Below are 16,066 nucleotides of genomic sequence, written 5' to 3'. Positions count from 1 at the left end.
ACTTGTATAAGCAAAAGAAAAACCAATCCCAAGGTAAACTGGGCAAACATTGCTGGCCACAGGACTTGCTTTTGAAGAATCAGCTAAAGCACCGATCTTCTGCCTGGTGAAATGTGACCCATGTGATGCCAGTGCGATTCGCCCGCAGTCTCTGCTTTCAGAAGGGGATTCTAGTGCTCTGTCACAGGAGCTCACAGAGGACCCTGGGCCAACGCTCAGAGCAGAGCGATGCTTAGAGAGGTACCCCGGGCAGTTTGGGTCAGGAGCCCTTTACCTTCACTGTGGTCCAGTGCCACGGACTGCTCCGTGTCCGTGTACGCGCGCGGGCCGTGGCCCTGCACGGGGTCTATGCCGCTGGTCTCCATCAGGTGAACGATGTCCATGCGGTTGATTTTCGTGAGGCATTGGGTCAGATTTGTATCTGTGGCATTGGAACGACACCGTGCAGCTGAGTTAAACATCACACACACGCTCTCTCCCTTCTCCTTTCCACAGGAAGGGCATATGTAGGATACTGACCAATATCATCTATAAATTACAGATACATTTAGAAGCAGTGCTATGTAAAATCTAAAAAGAACTGAAGGGCTGCCTATAAAAATTAGCACTCTGGTTTTTCCTTGTAACAGATTTGTTGAGTTGCTGTGTCCTACAGACAAGACAAGAAATAACACTGAGTACAATCCGTGGCCATCCTTTCCGTAGCCTGAATTTTCCCCACATTTTCTTTGTGATTACAACACACAGCTGCCCCCTCAACGAGCACACTGGAGCCCGTTACACACAGGAACCAGAGACAAACCTGTTGCGTGTTTCCCGTCCCTTTCAAGCCAGTATTTGAGGAGCGCGTGGCTCTGGTCTTGCAGCGAATTGGGATTTTCAATTCGGATCTGGTGAATTTGCTCCTCTGTGAAGTCCAGTTCTCGTGCTAGCTCTGAAAAAGAAATCCATCTCTGTGAAAAGGTCGACTACTACTGCCTGGGTCTAATTTAATTCAAAGAAAAGTAAATGGCTGTGAATTACAGCTTGGCCCTGAGAAAACCCATGAAACCAAGAGTAAGTGATGTCCTTCCCTTGTAGCACAGGCTCAGGCTGCAGTCCAGACAAGAGAAATTACTTGACAGTCTGTAACATCTTTCTTGTGTCCGGACCCAGGGGCAGCTTTCTGCCATCACCAAACTAGGATGCAGCTGTTGAAACGGGTTCATCAAATAAGCTAAAGCCACAGAGAATTTGTGAGATTCCTACTGTTATCCTGCTTCTTTCATAAAGGAGGATTCAGGTTCTACTCCACTGCCATTATGCATGGGCTTCATTTGGGAAGGTGTCCTGTTTTAATGAGGCAGAGGGAACCCGACCCCAAATAATCTTTTCTCTGGGCTGGTTTGTAAACCTGTGCCACCGTAAACTTCAACAAGTAGAGAGTAACTAAGCATTAGACTCAAATCCTACAAAGTCCAATGAGTTTGAAGCAAAACCAACCACTGTCTCACCCAGCAAGTTAACATCTGGCAATCTTTTACTATAAGCAAGCTTTGCCATAATAAAAGACAGGAATATTTATGCAGGTCTATTACCCTGCCCTCCCTAAAATGCTGTAAAACATTAATTTGACGAGAATCCATTTTTTCTAGTTTTGTTTTCGTGGCTGTCCATTCACTTCTATTAAGTTCTCAGCATATTCTTAATCTGTTACTTTGCACTGTCCAAGTCCTACTGATTTCAAGATAATCCACGTTGGGATGAGTGGGTCCCACTTAACCCTATGGATTGAAGCAGAGGACAGGAAAGCAAGATGTAACACAACAGTGAAGAGCATAATCTTCATTATCGAGGAGGTAAAGTGTTTTCCCTGGCATGCAGCTCTTCTTTAACTCCTAGAGTCTGGCTTATTTTCAGGAGTGTGATACTGGTCTAGCAAGGGATACAAAAAAGTGTAGACCTGACGTGATTTTCTGCAACATTTTTTGTGTCAGACTGCGCAGTTTGACACAGCGTGAAGATTTCTGCACAGGTCTTTCTCTTCTGCAGAGGCTTTAAGCTGATTGTCAGTGACATTTGCATCTCATTCCATGTTACTCTCACTTGTCTCCACTACCGTTCGCTGTCTCAGGTCTATTGAATCCACAATATAAATATTGCTTTAGGTGATTGTGGTTGTTTAGGTACCTTTTGATCCCATTTAGGACTCTCAGTATTCCAAAGACAACAAGCTTCTGAAATATTTTTATACAACATCTTCAGATAATCAGAAAATAATCCAGAATAAACATGAAAGGAGTGGGGACCATTCCCCTCCTTTCTCTCTGGAGCAGACAACGTGCGTTTTACCTGTCCAGCTGAATCCAAGGTGATCCGCGATATGGGCCAGTCTCTCCTCTGTCTTTTCCTGATCATCCTGTTGATCTAAAGGTCAAAGAGAGCTACAAGTTGCCTTTTGCAAGTTAAAAACCATTTCCATAGGAGAGAGAGCCCAAGAAGGGAAAGCGCTGGTTTCTCCTAACTGCTGCGTCTAAATGTGGACAGGCTGCGTAACTCAAGCGAGGCCTGTAAATCCCTAGGTTCAAAAAGAAAACCAAAAAGCTTGGCTTTTCAAAAAGCACAGGACTATCTAGTTTTTCCATTTGAAAATCAGCCTTTCCTGTGGAATTGTCATCTAGGACTGAAGCACCTACGGTGTCTGTTTCGGCCAAGCATTTTACTCTAAAACTTCTTTCTAACGTTCAGTTGAAGACTTAGCCAAAGTCAAGAGCCATCGTTTTCCATGCCTCCTTAGCAAATGCCAGGGTGGAAGAATTCATCGGGGACCGGTGCTTCTGATCGTGTTCTTTCTGTTGTAGGGCAAGTGGTGTTCAAACAGCCCACACAGCACTTGAGATTATGGTCTGTATTTGAGATACTGTTAATTTCAGTGTCTTTGACCCTCTGGACAGGGAGTGAGACAAAATGCTCACAACGAAGGCAAGGAAAAATCACATGGTCATTCGTCAGTCCTCATTCCTTTCACTAAAGGTGAGACTGACAGCTCCTCCCATCCCCAGAGCTCGTTTGAGGATGGCAGAATTTGAGTTTTGATTTTCCCCAAATGCGCACGTGGATTGCGACACCTCTGAATCAGGAAATTGCTTAGGGTTCGTGATATGCACGTGTCATTTCAGCTCCTGATTTCCATTAGGGCTACCCAGCACTAGCACACAAGTAGGTGAGAGGAAAACCAAGTACCAGAAAACGTGTACGAACGTTACCCGTGACTCAGGGTTTTCTTCAGACACGGACCGTCAAAAAAAGGGAACACAAAAAGCTTCATTCTTTAAAACTCCTGCAGATCTCTTTGCGTACCAACTCAAAAGTCTATAAATTTGCCTGTCTCGCTTTCAATTGACACCCAAACATTTGTTATTAGTAGAAGTTAAGAGTTAGTAATAGGGCCAGGGAAAGTCAAAAGCCAAAACGTGCATGACCTAAGCAATCAGTTTAATGATAAAACCATACATTTTTTAGAAGTGTTTTTTTGCTTATTAAGGTAACACTTCCCATAAGCATTTATGGTTTGCAATCTTGAGATCGTTTCACAGACAAGAACACAGACACAAAATAAAAAACCCAAACACAGCTCACAAGGGGGGAAAAAAAAGCACAACTAACCACCAAAAGCTGAAAAGAAAATGCCACACACACTACACCTGTACACAAACGCACACACGCACCAAAGAAAACAAAAAGTTTAATTCATGACATGCGTTGCACAGGGAATCCCAGTCGTTGGCAAATACCTTCAGCACGGTCATGGACATTTTCGTCAGGGATACGTTCAATTTGAGTCTCTACAGACTCATCCCAAATGGGTCTGATGTCAAAGATGTCTTCGGGAACTGACTGCTGAGTCTCACTGGATGGCACATTTTCAATAACTGAAACTTCTAGGGCACTACTGCTTTCATCATCTGAAACTAATTCTTGTTCTCTCTCTGACTGTGTGAGTCTTTCCACTAATTTAGAAGCTTCGTCACTAATCTCTTCAAAAAACTCTATGGAGTTTTTGTAAAGATCAAAGAAATGGTCCTTACTTTCCTTTGTGGGACTAAAAGCACTGCGGGAGCCTGTAGCGCTTCTGCTTTTAACTGGCAACCGTGAAGAAAATACCTTGGATCTTGCTGTTGTTGCCTCATCTGAGTCTAGCTCAAACTTCATCTCACTCTCCCTCTCCCTGGCCTCTGCCTCAGCCTCAGCGTAACTCCTAGCTTTGATGGAACGTTTGGCCTTTGGATCCACGGGACTACTGGCGTCAGATTCCGATTTACTCCGGCTGTCTTGTTTTGAAGGGACCGCGCTCGTCATGTCGAGCGCTTTGGGTGACTCTGGCTTGTGGACGGATGTGTCCACATACAAGTGTTGCGGCTCGGTTTTCTGGAAAGCGGATTTCACGGGAATTTTAGACTTTGGTTTTGCTTGGCCATCTTTTCCTTCACATTGCAAACTGTCTAGGAAGTCATCCGGGGCAAGGCTCTCGTTTTCCAGTTGTTGCGAGGATTGCGATGTGGCAGCAGCTGTTCTTACAGGGATTTTGGATTTGCTTTCAGAAGAAGGCACACTCTCCATTAGAGCAGTAGGGATTTCAATCACGGATCTCTGTTCCTCTGGGGAAGAGTCTGGGGACTCCTCACCCTGTTCAGAACTAACTGATTGAGAGACTTTGGAAAAATCTAATTCATCTTCTACCGCACACTGCTCGGGAGAGATGGGGCAAGGCACCTGACTGCTATCGACCGTGTCGGTCTCCGTTCTGGAGAGGGGCTCAGCTTCAGAGGCAGCGGTTTCTTTCTTTGGTGATTTGGAAGAAGCTGAAATACCCATTTTAATTGGAATTCTGGATTTAACATCTGCTTTTGCAGTGCCTGTGCTGACACCTTCACCCGTCATTTCTTCAGATCTGTCGCTAGACTCGGGTGACGGGGGTGAGCATTTTAATGCATCTTGTTCTTGTGTATCTGACGCCTCTGACTCTGAAGGTGCAAACGGGTCTGGTGAGCCCTTCAGCTGTGAAGATTCTACCTCTGCTGCTTCTTTTGCTTCTTCACATAGAGAAACTTCTTCCTGAGGCTCCTGCCCCACCTGGAAGAAGTGAAAGCTTTCATCTGGGTAGTTCCTTTTGGTCATGTCAATGGCTCCACTTCTAGTCATCTCAAACAACTTGCCTTCCTGAAAAAGAAAAGGATTTTGTTCACTGAGTGGTGTCCCTTCTTCGGTGGGTGTCCTGGCTGGTGTCGTGTCAGGGGTTGTGCCTTGGGACCGCCTGTCTACCATCAACCCAAATATCTTTTGTTCCTCTTCTTTCACCCGAGCTTCAAAAGCATCGTCGTCTTCACGTATTTCACTCCACGTGTCAGAATCCACATCGGTTCTAGTGATGACAACCTGACCTGTCAATTGCTCTGTTTCATCTCTTATATCCTCAAGGGCAGATTCAGATAATTTTGGTGAATCCGAGGCCGGAGACCCTTGTGACATTGTCTGAAATTCGTCCTCTGGTTTGGGCTCTATTTCCACGTACACTTCCTCTGAAGAGCAATATTCACTGCCTGTGTCTCTGCTAAGTAAAGCTTCGCCAGTCTGATCTTTCCCTGCTACAACAGAATAGATTTCCCTAGATAGAAGGCTTCTACCAGATTCTACCAGACTTTCAGAGTCAATAAAGAAATGCCCAGAAGACACATTTTCGTAAGGGCTCACTATATGCGGATCACTACCATCAGCAGCATCTGCCGCACAGCTCTCCAGTTCCACTGTGTCAGTGGTTAGGGATGAATCCTCCGGTAAGGGCTCCTCAGCACGACCAGCCCCATGAGATGCCTCACAACCTGTATCTGCTTCTCCCAAATCCCTTGCTGAAGCAGAAGGGTCAGTGGTGTCACCTTCGGCCAGGTTGCCATCGCGTGGAACAGAGTACTCGCTGGTACCGTGTCCACAAGAAAGAGCATCTGCCTTCTCTGACGCGTCTCCCGTAGAAATGAAATCTCTGCACGGTAACACTGCCATGGGTTCGACATCTTTTTCAGCAGCGTTGCACTGCTCAATCGTTAGTGAAGACTCAGTGTGAACCTCTTTTTGAGAACTGTCACCAACAGAGTGACAGGGAGTACACCCCAATCGTGTAACTGGGGCATCGGGACTGACTATCTCACAGTCACCTGTACTGTCACAACCTTTTGATTCTGCATTTTCTGCTGATGCACAACCATCGGAATGACAGGTGCTCATGGAAGGCTTACAGCTGCGCCCAAGGATAAGCAGCTCCTCTTTGTCACCTTTGCTTTGTGCTTTAACCTCACCTATCCTGACAGAGCGTGGTTGGGAATCAATGGGTTGGAAACCTGCTTCGTCCGGGCTAGAGCTGGAGTCAATGCTGGATGGTAAAGGTGAGGGTGGCTGCACTCGGATCACAGGCTCCATTAGGAGACCCGAGTCAGCTTCTTTTTTGAGCTGAGTCAGTTCTGGCTCGCTTTCGGAAGAGGAAGAACTTTTTCTCGATTCAGCTGCAGGTGTCACCACTGTGGGTGTGTCTTTTTCCCCTACGGCCGTTGGCTCTGGTGCTTCGGCCTCACGTGAGGCTTCTGAATTGGCAATCACAGAAGATTCATCTGACTTACGACTCTTTTTATAATCTCTCTTCTGTTTTGCTTCTTGTTCCAATTCATCAAACATTTTGATTTTGGTCACCATTTTAAACATCTCTTCTTCGGGGGTGAATCTCTTCTTTGGCTCACTTTCTGAATCATCCTCCGGTTCTTCGTTGACTTCAGGGATGGTGGCTGACTTTGGTACGTCTGCCATTTTCGGTGTGATTTCGTAGCTAATTTCTTCTGAACTAGGAGTTTCAGGTGAAATGGGACTTTTCCCCGAACTCTCCATGAGGGATGTTTGCTCTAGACTGTCATCATCGGCACTTCCCTCAGGGTCACGGAGAATCCTGGAACGCACTGATGCCAGCTCTGGGCAGGCTTCTGCTTTGCTAAGAACAGACTGAGGAGGACCCTGCCCCAAAATACAAGCCTTCAATGTTGGCTCTATGGGGCTGCTTTCAAGTGAATCGCGGCAGGGGGACTCTTTCATAGGACTGGGCTCCAAAGAGTCAGGCGTTTTGTGTGATGAGTTATCTTCTAGCACTGGGCTTGCTTCCAGGGAGTCTTTATGGCTTATAGTCAAAGAGTCATCTGCAACTGGGCTAAAGCCTTCACTATCATGGCTAGCAAGTGAAAGTTCCAATTTCTGGGGACTTCTAACTGTAAGACGGCGTTCACAGGCTACATCTTTTTCTTTCTCTAAAGCAGTGTCATGTGTTTCAGAAGACTTAGTGAAATGTGCAGTGGTTCTGGATTCTTTATCCCTGCTAATATCTTTCATAATGGAAGCTGAGCTACTTCCTTTAAGTTTATCAGCCTCTTCTTCAGAGGCTGGAGGTACACGCTCTTCTGATACATGGTCAGAATGAGACTCACTAGTCTCAGTAACAGCATTTAGCTGCCTCTCACTAATACCTTTTTCATCTTCCTTTGAGGAGAGTTCCTTCGGAGAACATGTTTCTGCTGTTGTGTGTACTCCTCCTACCGCTCCTTTAGCGTCTTCAATTTGCCCATCATTTTTCTTGGGTGAGAAGGAAAGGCTTTCTGGGCTTGTTTCAGGAGTCTCTGCCAGACCCTCATGCTTGTAACTTTCCTCCGAGCTGATCTGAGGGGTTCCATCAAGTAGGCTGCCTGGAGAGTCAGCCACACCTTCGTGTTTAAGGCTCTCGGAGCTCCCATCGAGAGCAGCACTTTGCAGAGAAAGAGCAGGAAGGAATCCATCTTTCCCATACTCTGTGGGAAAAGCAGCACCGAAAGGACTGGTCAGTACTTGCTCCAAGTTAAGCTCTCCCTCCTCTGTCACTGAGAGGTGTCGGAACTGTTGGTATTTGTCATTATCCTCCAGTTCTTCTTTAATGACGTCAGAAAAGTCCGTTGAGGTTTTCCTGTCAGGGCTGATCTGGAAGTCAGGATCTCCTTGATCGTCAGAAGTCCTCCCCTTCCCAGGCGCTGTTTCTTTGGCCCTTTCAGCAACCATTACCGGAGGGAGAGGTTCGATTGGCTTTTTGCTGCTCTGCTCTTTTACTTGGTCTTTGCCACCAGCTTTCTTGGCAGTTTCCATGGTAGAAGTTTGTGCTTTTCCTTTCTTTGACTGTGGCTCTTTCTCTGCTTTTGGCACCGTGCTTGGTTTGTCCTTCTGTTTGTCTGTCTTGAGGTTTGACGCCCGCCTCGTTTCACTCTGTGAGGGAATTGTTTTCCTGCGGGACGTTTCCTTCTCGGGGGCCTGTTGCTTCTGTTTGACAGATTTGTGCTCAAACAGTCCAGAAACATTCTTGGACGGGTCTTGCCCTGACTGGAAGGCTTTCATCAGTTCCCGAACAGACATGGTCTCTTCGAGTCTCTCTGTCTTAGAAGAAGGTGAGACAGGCGGCTGGGCTTTGTGTGCTACTGGCTTTTTGACTTGCGCAGGCTTTTTAGGCGCCTTTTCAGCAGGGCCTTCTTTTGCCTGAACTCTGACAGGCAGTTTTGACCGTACTTTTTGCTCATCTTCCACTCGTTTCTGAAGAGCTTTGACTTTATCTTTTATTGAGCCAATGGGAGTTTCCTCAATAACAGGGGACACGGCTTTAGGCTCCGGAGCAGCTGTCACCTTTAGGCCAGGCTCCCCAGCCGGTGCCTCGTCTGCAGCAAGCTTAGGCAGTCTCAGTTTCTCTCCGCTGCTGTGCGCCTTGCCTTCCTTTGGCTTTGGCTTTTCTCTTAATTTTGCCCTAAGGGGCTTCTTAACTTCTGAGGCTGCCTTCTGTTGCTCCTGCGAGCTTGCTTTCCCAGTTTTTGGAGAGTCTTTTCCTTTTCTTTCAGAATCCCTGCTTACTACTGCTGCTTCAAATTTCTCTTCTACTCCCTCCTCTTGTAAGGCCTGTGGCTGTACCTCATGAAGAGAAACCTGTGTTTTTAAATCCTCTGCAAGGTAATCCACCACTCCTGTCGCATCCAGCTCCCCCTTCTTTGTTGCCCCTTTGTCTGCCCTGACTTCAACACGGCTCGGCTCCGTGACTTCTGATGGAGCGTTTCTTCTGGCCTCTTCAATTTCTTCATCGCTGACAATAATCCATTCTTCTTCTAAGGGTTCTTGTTTGGAAAGGGACTTCTGCAAAATGTGCTCTTCTCTGGTATAGGATCCACCTCTCAGAATTTCATTTACTTTTTCTAAGTCCTCTTTCACTCTTTCAACTATTTCAAAAGGTTCTCCTGGCTCTTCTTCAGCGGGCTTTTCAAGATCTTTCACTTTAATGGAGCCTGATTTATCAGAAGGGTCAGTTGTCAGGATGGCAGTCATTTTGATCAGATCTTGTTTCATCTCAGAAACTTCAGACAACAGGTCTGGACTGGCTAGTACAGGGACTTCGTTAACCAGATGGCTTTTCAGGACAGATGTTTCTGTAGATTCTGTCTCGTCATCTTTGATGCGAATGAAAAACATCGAAAGTAAAATGGAAATCAAAAATAGAGATTGGAAAATGTAATCAGGACTGAAAATGACAGTCTTTGGCTGTAGTGGTAGGAAGGTCAACAAAATGGGCTGGGAATGGTGGATCCACAAGATCTGAGGGTACAAGAGCAAAGCAAAGCTAACGGGGGTGGGGGGGGTGGGGGGGGGGGGGAGAAGGAAAACCAACTGAAAAGGAAAATGGCAGGAAATAACTTGCTTCACTTTATTGCTAGAGCACAACCACACATACAGTATCAAAGCTGGAACAAACCAAATCAGGACACCACTAAAAAAAAACCCAAAACAACAACAACAAAATTTCAAATCAAAGCCAGAAGAAACACAGTGAAGTTACACAAAGAGAGGCATCTCAAGATTGTTCAGATGTTACAGATCAATGTTCAAATAAAAAGAAAAACAAGAAAAAAGGGGGAAAGCATTAGAACTGATTGAAAGTCGATTTCCTCTAAGAGAAAGCCAGTGTTAGCAAACTGTCAGAATAACATCGGGTTAACAGTTTTGTTTTTCTTAGTGACCAAAATAAAAAATGAAAAGTAATTCTGCAGTAATCTAAAATACGATCAAATACGTAGAGATCTGAATCAGCTGCAAACCGGCATTTCATCTAAGGGGATTTCACACCTACACAATGAAACAAACAGGCTTTTGTTTTAAGAGGCATGGTCCTTTCCTTGGAACATCCTCATTGACAACTAATGAACTGACTGAGGAAAGAGAAGACAGAGAAGAAAAGGAGAGAGAGTAAGAAAAAACTGTGAATCAACTTAGACGTGATTTCAGAGTTTTAAAAAATGTAATGTATGGCAACCCAAAGTCACAGACAGTCACACTAGACACATACGTACAATTCATGTAAGGCAAGTTATTTCCATGCAAAGCAAAGGTGTTGCAAATGCTGCTGGGTAGGTAGCTTCGGTTAAAAACGAGCTCTAAAAATTAATCATAGAAATTAAAGGTACATGAAAATCCCGTAAAACATACTGTGGTGAAATATTGTCTAATCTGGCAGTCAACATCCAGGAAGGTGGCTGCGGCTAATTCCCACTATGCCGTAACTGCCTGCTGGTAATATTTCATTTCAGCAAGGACTAGCAGAAAATGCACGTTGAACAGAACAAAAGAGTGGAGAACTGAAGCAAGTTACAAACAGAACACAATGCTTAGGAATTACTAACGGGCATTTTCCCTTTCAAGGTAGCACGTCATAGAACTGCACATTTCAGCACCCCAGCAAAGGTCAAAGCACTAATGCAGATGAGGAGAACCTAAGCAACACAGAAGTAGCTGTCTTTATCTGTAAAAAGGATTCATTTTGCTACTCTGTTCTCCTGGGTGCAACGAACGCTAAGTATTTGTGCTGTACATTGATTAGAGCCAGATTGCTGCGGGTATTTTGGGGCTGAAAATGTCGTCTTTTGGTGCTGCTGCTTTACAGTGAACTGTCTGGTGCACACCGAAATGCCAGCCAGTAATTCTGTAAAACTGTAGTATGTACTTTCATAAATATCAAACGTATGGCTCTTCCACTGGCCAATAACGGAGTTAACCAGCCTGAAGCAAAGCAACTCCAGTGGGAAATAAATTGGAAGTGCTATCCAGACAGTGTGTGTGGCTGGAGCAGGAACACCCACCGGGGTTTCTCTGGGGCCCTGGGGGATTTGGCAGTGAGGAAGCGGCAGGAGGACAATGCGACACACTGCACTTTAACTGCAAACAAGGCAAGACGTTGCACTCCAGACTGGAAACAAGGCAGATGTCGTTCTTTTCCTGAACGGATCCGAGAATGGCTGCATTTGGAAGCAGCTCTCGTCAGGGACACTTCAGTGTGTGCAGAGATTTGTTTGCCTCTCCTGTAAAGGAGACGTTTGCGAGCCCCTCCCCCGCGCTCTCTCACGGTCACGGCCTGGTTGTGCGCGCTCAGAGGGTGTTTGTGCTGCGCCAAGCTTTCGGGTCAGATTTACAGCCATATTTCACCACAGTAAAGGGTGGGGCAAGGGAGGCAGGGTTAAACAGCCTGATTCCTTTGGACAGTATCACTTTTGGGCATGGTTGTATTCCATGAGACTAATGAAATCGGTCGGAGTCCTCATTAGGTTTTCATTAAAAGTGATACTGTCATCCGTCTCAAATGTGAGGCAAGAACGTGTGTCAACAAAAGGAGAAAACAAAAAAAGCGGAGGGATGAGCATTCATACGAGCAACATAGCAATAGCAGGATCACTAGGGATGTCAAAGGAAAGTAAATGCTTAGATGAACGGTTTTAAACTGTATTACTTGTTAATTTACGTGTTAAAGTGTATTTAATTGGATAGCTGCCGAGATATTAAATTGTTTGCTATTACAGTTGTAAGTATTGATGTTATGAGCAGTAGCAGTTAAAACTTAGCTCTCTTTCATGCTTATCTTTACTCTTAACCATCTCTCATACAAACTGCATTATAACATTCTCAAGAAAAAAAAGAAAATCTTACTTTTTTCTGAAGTCACATCAACCTGGAAGAGAAAAAAGCAGGAGATTTAAAAGTTCAACTAGAATTGCTATACAGAGCCACGAGTGAAGTGCTACTTGTACGGAGAAACACGGCCGTAAATGGAACCAAGAATGCATTTAAAATAACAGCAAAAGCGTGGCTTAATTTATTTAAGGTCTCTAATACCAGAAAAACTGTTACTTTGCTATAGTCACGGTCAACAGTAGATGCAACATGTTGCAGTGTATTTCCTTTAAATGCTCTCACAGCAAGTGTGGAGAGCCTGAACTTCTGCATGACCGGGTATTTTGTTGCATTGCTCGAAATTTATTTCTTCCCATCTAAAGCAAAATACTCCAATATGGTTATGTGATGGCACATGGTGCATCTGAAAGGCAACCAGGAAGTTTTATGCCTTGTGTTTCCTTGGACATGTTCATTCTGAGAACATGGATTGCATTTTTGCCTCTGTGTTTAGCGATGACGAAACGCAGGTGCAGAAGCGATGGCAGAACTGCCCGAGGCATGCCCTGGGGCTGGATGCCACTAATAGCTATGGATACCTTTACATGGAAGCTGTGATGGCCCTCACAGGCCACCTTTTTGGTTTTTCGGAGTTATTTGGGTATAGATCAAAAAAGTCCTACAATTTTACTCTTAAGCAAAAGGAAGCAAAGTCCTTGCCAAAAAAAGAATTAAACAGAACACAGTGTCAGACTATGAAAACTCAAGAAGCAAATTTTTGAGGTTGCCTTGCAATTTCAGTTTATTTCAGTTCCGCTAGCATTTGTCCACACCAGCACGTGTTGTTTAAATTTGGCTATGGCAGAATATGCAAAGTCAGAAGCAGCGTTAAACCTTTAATTTCCTATGCAAACTTGTGGTAGGGGTAGGACAGCTGTGAAGAATGCAAATCAGCTGTGCAGTAACTGCTGATACACGGTGCTGTGCATGGTAAAGCCCCCAAGGTAACTTTAGCGAGTGCTGAAAAGGTTTAAATAGTTCCAACTATTCTTTATAAAGATAAATGCGATGCACAGTCTCAATCAAGATGTTAGGAAATCCTTGCCTTGCCATGAGCTGACAAGGAACAGAAGGAAATCCCTGGCCACACGTGCACGTTCGTACGTGCCTGGCAATCCTTTAGGCTCACGTAATTCAATCTCACACTCGGCAGTGTGTGTAACAGGTCCATAATAGCCCAAATTCCTCTGATGCACAGACTGCCCTACATGGTAACCCTGCATCCCTAGGGCGTTCTAGCTTCCCTCACTTTCAGTTCTTCCAGATCAGCCCAGATTTATGTCAGCGTACTAATTACGATAAAAATTAATGAAGCAAACAAAAAAGAGTTGAAAATGCTTATAGCCATCAATGAGCTTGTCTTTCTGGGCTTTAGTTTCCTATACAAAGACAGAAGTAATATTTACCACAGCAGCGGTAAATATTTTTGGAATGGTAATAGGAAACTGCAACTCGTGCCACAGAACTGCTGAATCTGTGCACGGAGAAGATGCCCATCCTCCTTGGGGAGCTGGCCCTTCTCACAGTGTTTCCAACAGCTGAACGTCATCGAAGCGTGGGGATGCTTTTCTAATGCTACTCATTCGTGTCGGGGTCAGCGCCCAAGCGACATCTCTGAGTGCCAGAACGGGGCTGGGAGCGGATGCAACTTGGTTTAGGCCAAAGACGAACATTCCCAACCTTCGACGTGTGACCTCGGGGTTAACGCTGGTTCTGTACCGGGTGTCAGTCACCCAGCAGAAACCTGTAACATCCAGGCTGTTGGATGTGGTAAATGGAGAAGCCTGGTAATTTTAACATGGGGGAAGTTCAACCCTGTCTCTTCCCCAAGTGAGTCTGTGCAAGCCCTCTTCACTGTGCTCGCAGCACTGAGCTAAGGATCAATCTTCTGAGTTGTGTCTCTTAGTTGTGTTTGAGCAGTGTGTGTAGGCAAGAACGTGCTGATTTAGCAACATTACCTCTTCTGGTTCTGGATCTGAATCTGATTCCTTTTGGTCCCAAAGTGCCATGCAAAAAGAGAAGGGGGAAAACAGAGCAGGCAAAAGGCAATTTTTTTTTAGAAGAGAGTAGGAAAAAGTAACTTGTGACAACATTTAACAGAACAGAAGAAAATGCAGCATGTTTCTGCAGTTGATTTCTTACGTCAAAAAGCAACAAAACTAAACGCTCAATTTAAACACAAAAGGCTACAGAACCAAGCAAAATACAAACAGGGAAGGTTAGAGGTCTAGTGATCCTTATTTGTACCAAAACTTCAAATACGTACATGCTTTTTCATCCATAAATTAGCATCTATAAACACTTGAAATAGTTAGGAACTATGACCATTTGAAGTTAAAGTATGTTGAGATGCTCGGCTTTAAAATTATACTGAAATGCTATAATAAAGACTTATTATATTCTAAAAAATGCTGACCATTTTAGGCAAATGCATTCCTAAAAGGCATGCAGCTTCTCATCTGACCAGGACAGGGGAAACCCCTGTGGTTTGAGAGAATAATCCTAAGCTGGCACTTCTAAGGAAACAAGTGTTTAACATCTGAGAGCACTCCCACTCATCTCTTCTGAGTCTGCAGGAAATACCTGGTGACACTTCCAACGCTGGCATTGGGGGCACCAAACCCAAGACACCGAAAGCCCTTGGACAGAATTCTTCCTCTTTCACATCCCTGCCCACAAAGCTTTAACCCCGTTCTGCCCTCCTCCTCAGTTCCTGTTTGTATGACAATGCTGATGCCTACAGCTGGGTATAATGTCTCAGTACCTTTGTGTAAATGGGTAAAGTGATGTTTAAGTTACATATGGCTTGATGAACGAGGCCTCTGGTAGATTTTGGCTCCTTCATGAATGATAATCGTCCACAGGGCTCTTGAGTGCTATCTCGGACCTGGCACAGCAAAAATACACACGTTTAATCTGCTGGTTTGATGTATGAGCTACTTGTGCCTCTCAAAACTGTTCAGCAGGAGTTTTTCTCCCCACCAGATGGGAGAGAAATGTCCAGGTAGGCAAAGCCAACGTGGTTTTGTTTTCATTTTCCCCCCTGCTGTTTGTACATTTACGTACGGATGTATTTGGGTATTCAATGTATGGTGGAAAATTCAGCAGGTGGGGAAAGCAAAGCCAAAGGAAGGCAGCGGCACAGATGAAGCTGTAAATTAAAACAAGCTACAAAATATTGCTGGAAACGAGGGAGAAAGTTTAAAATTTGTCTAGCAGCGCACAGCAACTGTAACACAATGACGGAGTGGGCCGGTTTTCTCCGCTTACTGGAAGTCCCCATTCATAAATCATTTCTCCACGACTTTTATTTATGTAATGGAAATGGCTTCCTCCACTGTAGTCAGAACGTCCAGGTAGAAGGAAAAGTTTGTGGGAAGAGGTTTCCAGTGCTCTCGCATTTCCCTCTCAGAAGGGCTGGTGATGGGGGCTCGGTGACAGCAGCCCTTCTGACCGCAGGGGGCTAAAGCATTACTTAATTTGGGGGGAATGGAGGGTTTTTACTTTGGCTTGTATTTTGCAAGTTTTCCTACTCATAAAAAAGTTTTTTAAATGGCATAGTACAAGGATAAAATCAGGGTACAGTTGGGAATTTATAAAAATAAACTAGTTTGGTTTTCTTTGTTCACAAAAAACTATGGTGGAGTGATAACTCGAAATATCCAAAACGGAGCTATCAGCATTACCTTAACAAACAGAGGAAGTCTGTTTTCTTTGAAGGCAAAGAAACTGAATATATGGTGTTGCCCGCTCTTTGTGAGTGGCACCAAATTGCCAAAGCAGTCAACGTAGATGGGTTTTCCTTCTAATACCTGTTGGACAGGAAAAAAAGCAAACCGTCAATGCTTGTGAGGTGATAAGGATTTCTTCTTAAGGATAATTCTACAGTAGTTACAATCAATGTCTGGAACTGTTAGGACTTGTCAGCATTTACAAGATTTGTTAGGTACCTAAAATGTGTGAAAACATTTCAGATTATTACATTCCAAAGACAAGAGAT

The 16,066-nt window shown here is 44.7% G+C and overlaps 1 protein-coding gene across 2 annotated transcripts in view; it reads right to left on the bottom strand.

The window, feature by feature from the left end:
• ANK2 (ankyrin 2) overlaps nt 1-16,066 on the bottom strand; it is a gene marked incomplete at its 5' end in the record, with an annotated part of 129,831 nt that overhangs the window by 11,940 nt on the left and 101,825 nt on the right. For both annotated transcript variants that reach the window (XM_082282025.1, XM_082282026.1), the window contains 6 exons: nt 275-421; nt 803-934; nt 2,332-2,406; nt 12,043-12,064; nt 14,831-14,953; nt 15,753-15,878. In XM_082282025.1, the coding sequence (XP_082138151.1) occupies nt 275-421; nt 803-934; nt 2,332-2,406; nt 12,043-12,064; nt 14,831-14,953; nt 15,753-15,878 (625 nt within the window). The remainder of the gene's footprint in view (nt 1-274; nt 422-802; nt 935-2,331; nt 2,407-12,042; nt 12,065-14,830; nt 14,954-15,752; nt 15,879-16,066) is intronic.

Source organism: Coloeus monedula (assembly GCF_965178545.1).
Source record: "Coloeus monedula genome assembly, chromosome: 5".
Lineage (NCBI taxonomy): Eukaryota > Metazoa > Chordata > Aves > Passeriformes > Corvidae > Coloeus > Coloeus monedula.
Note: the sequence above shows the minus strand (reverse complement) of the source record. Positions and strands in the feature narration are given on the sequence as shown.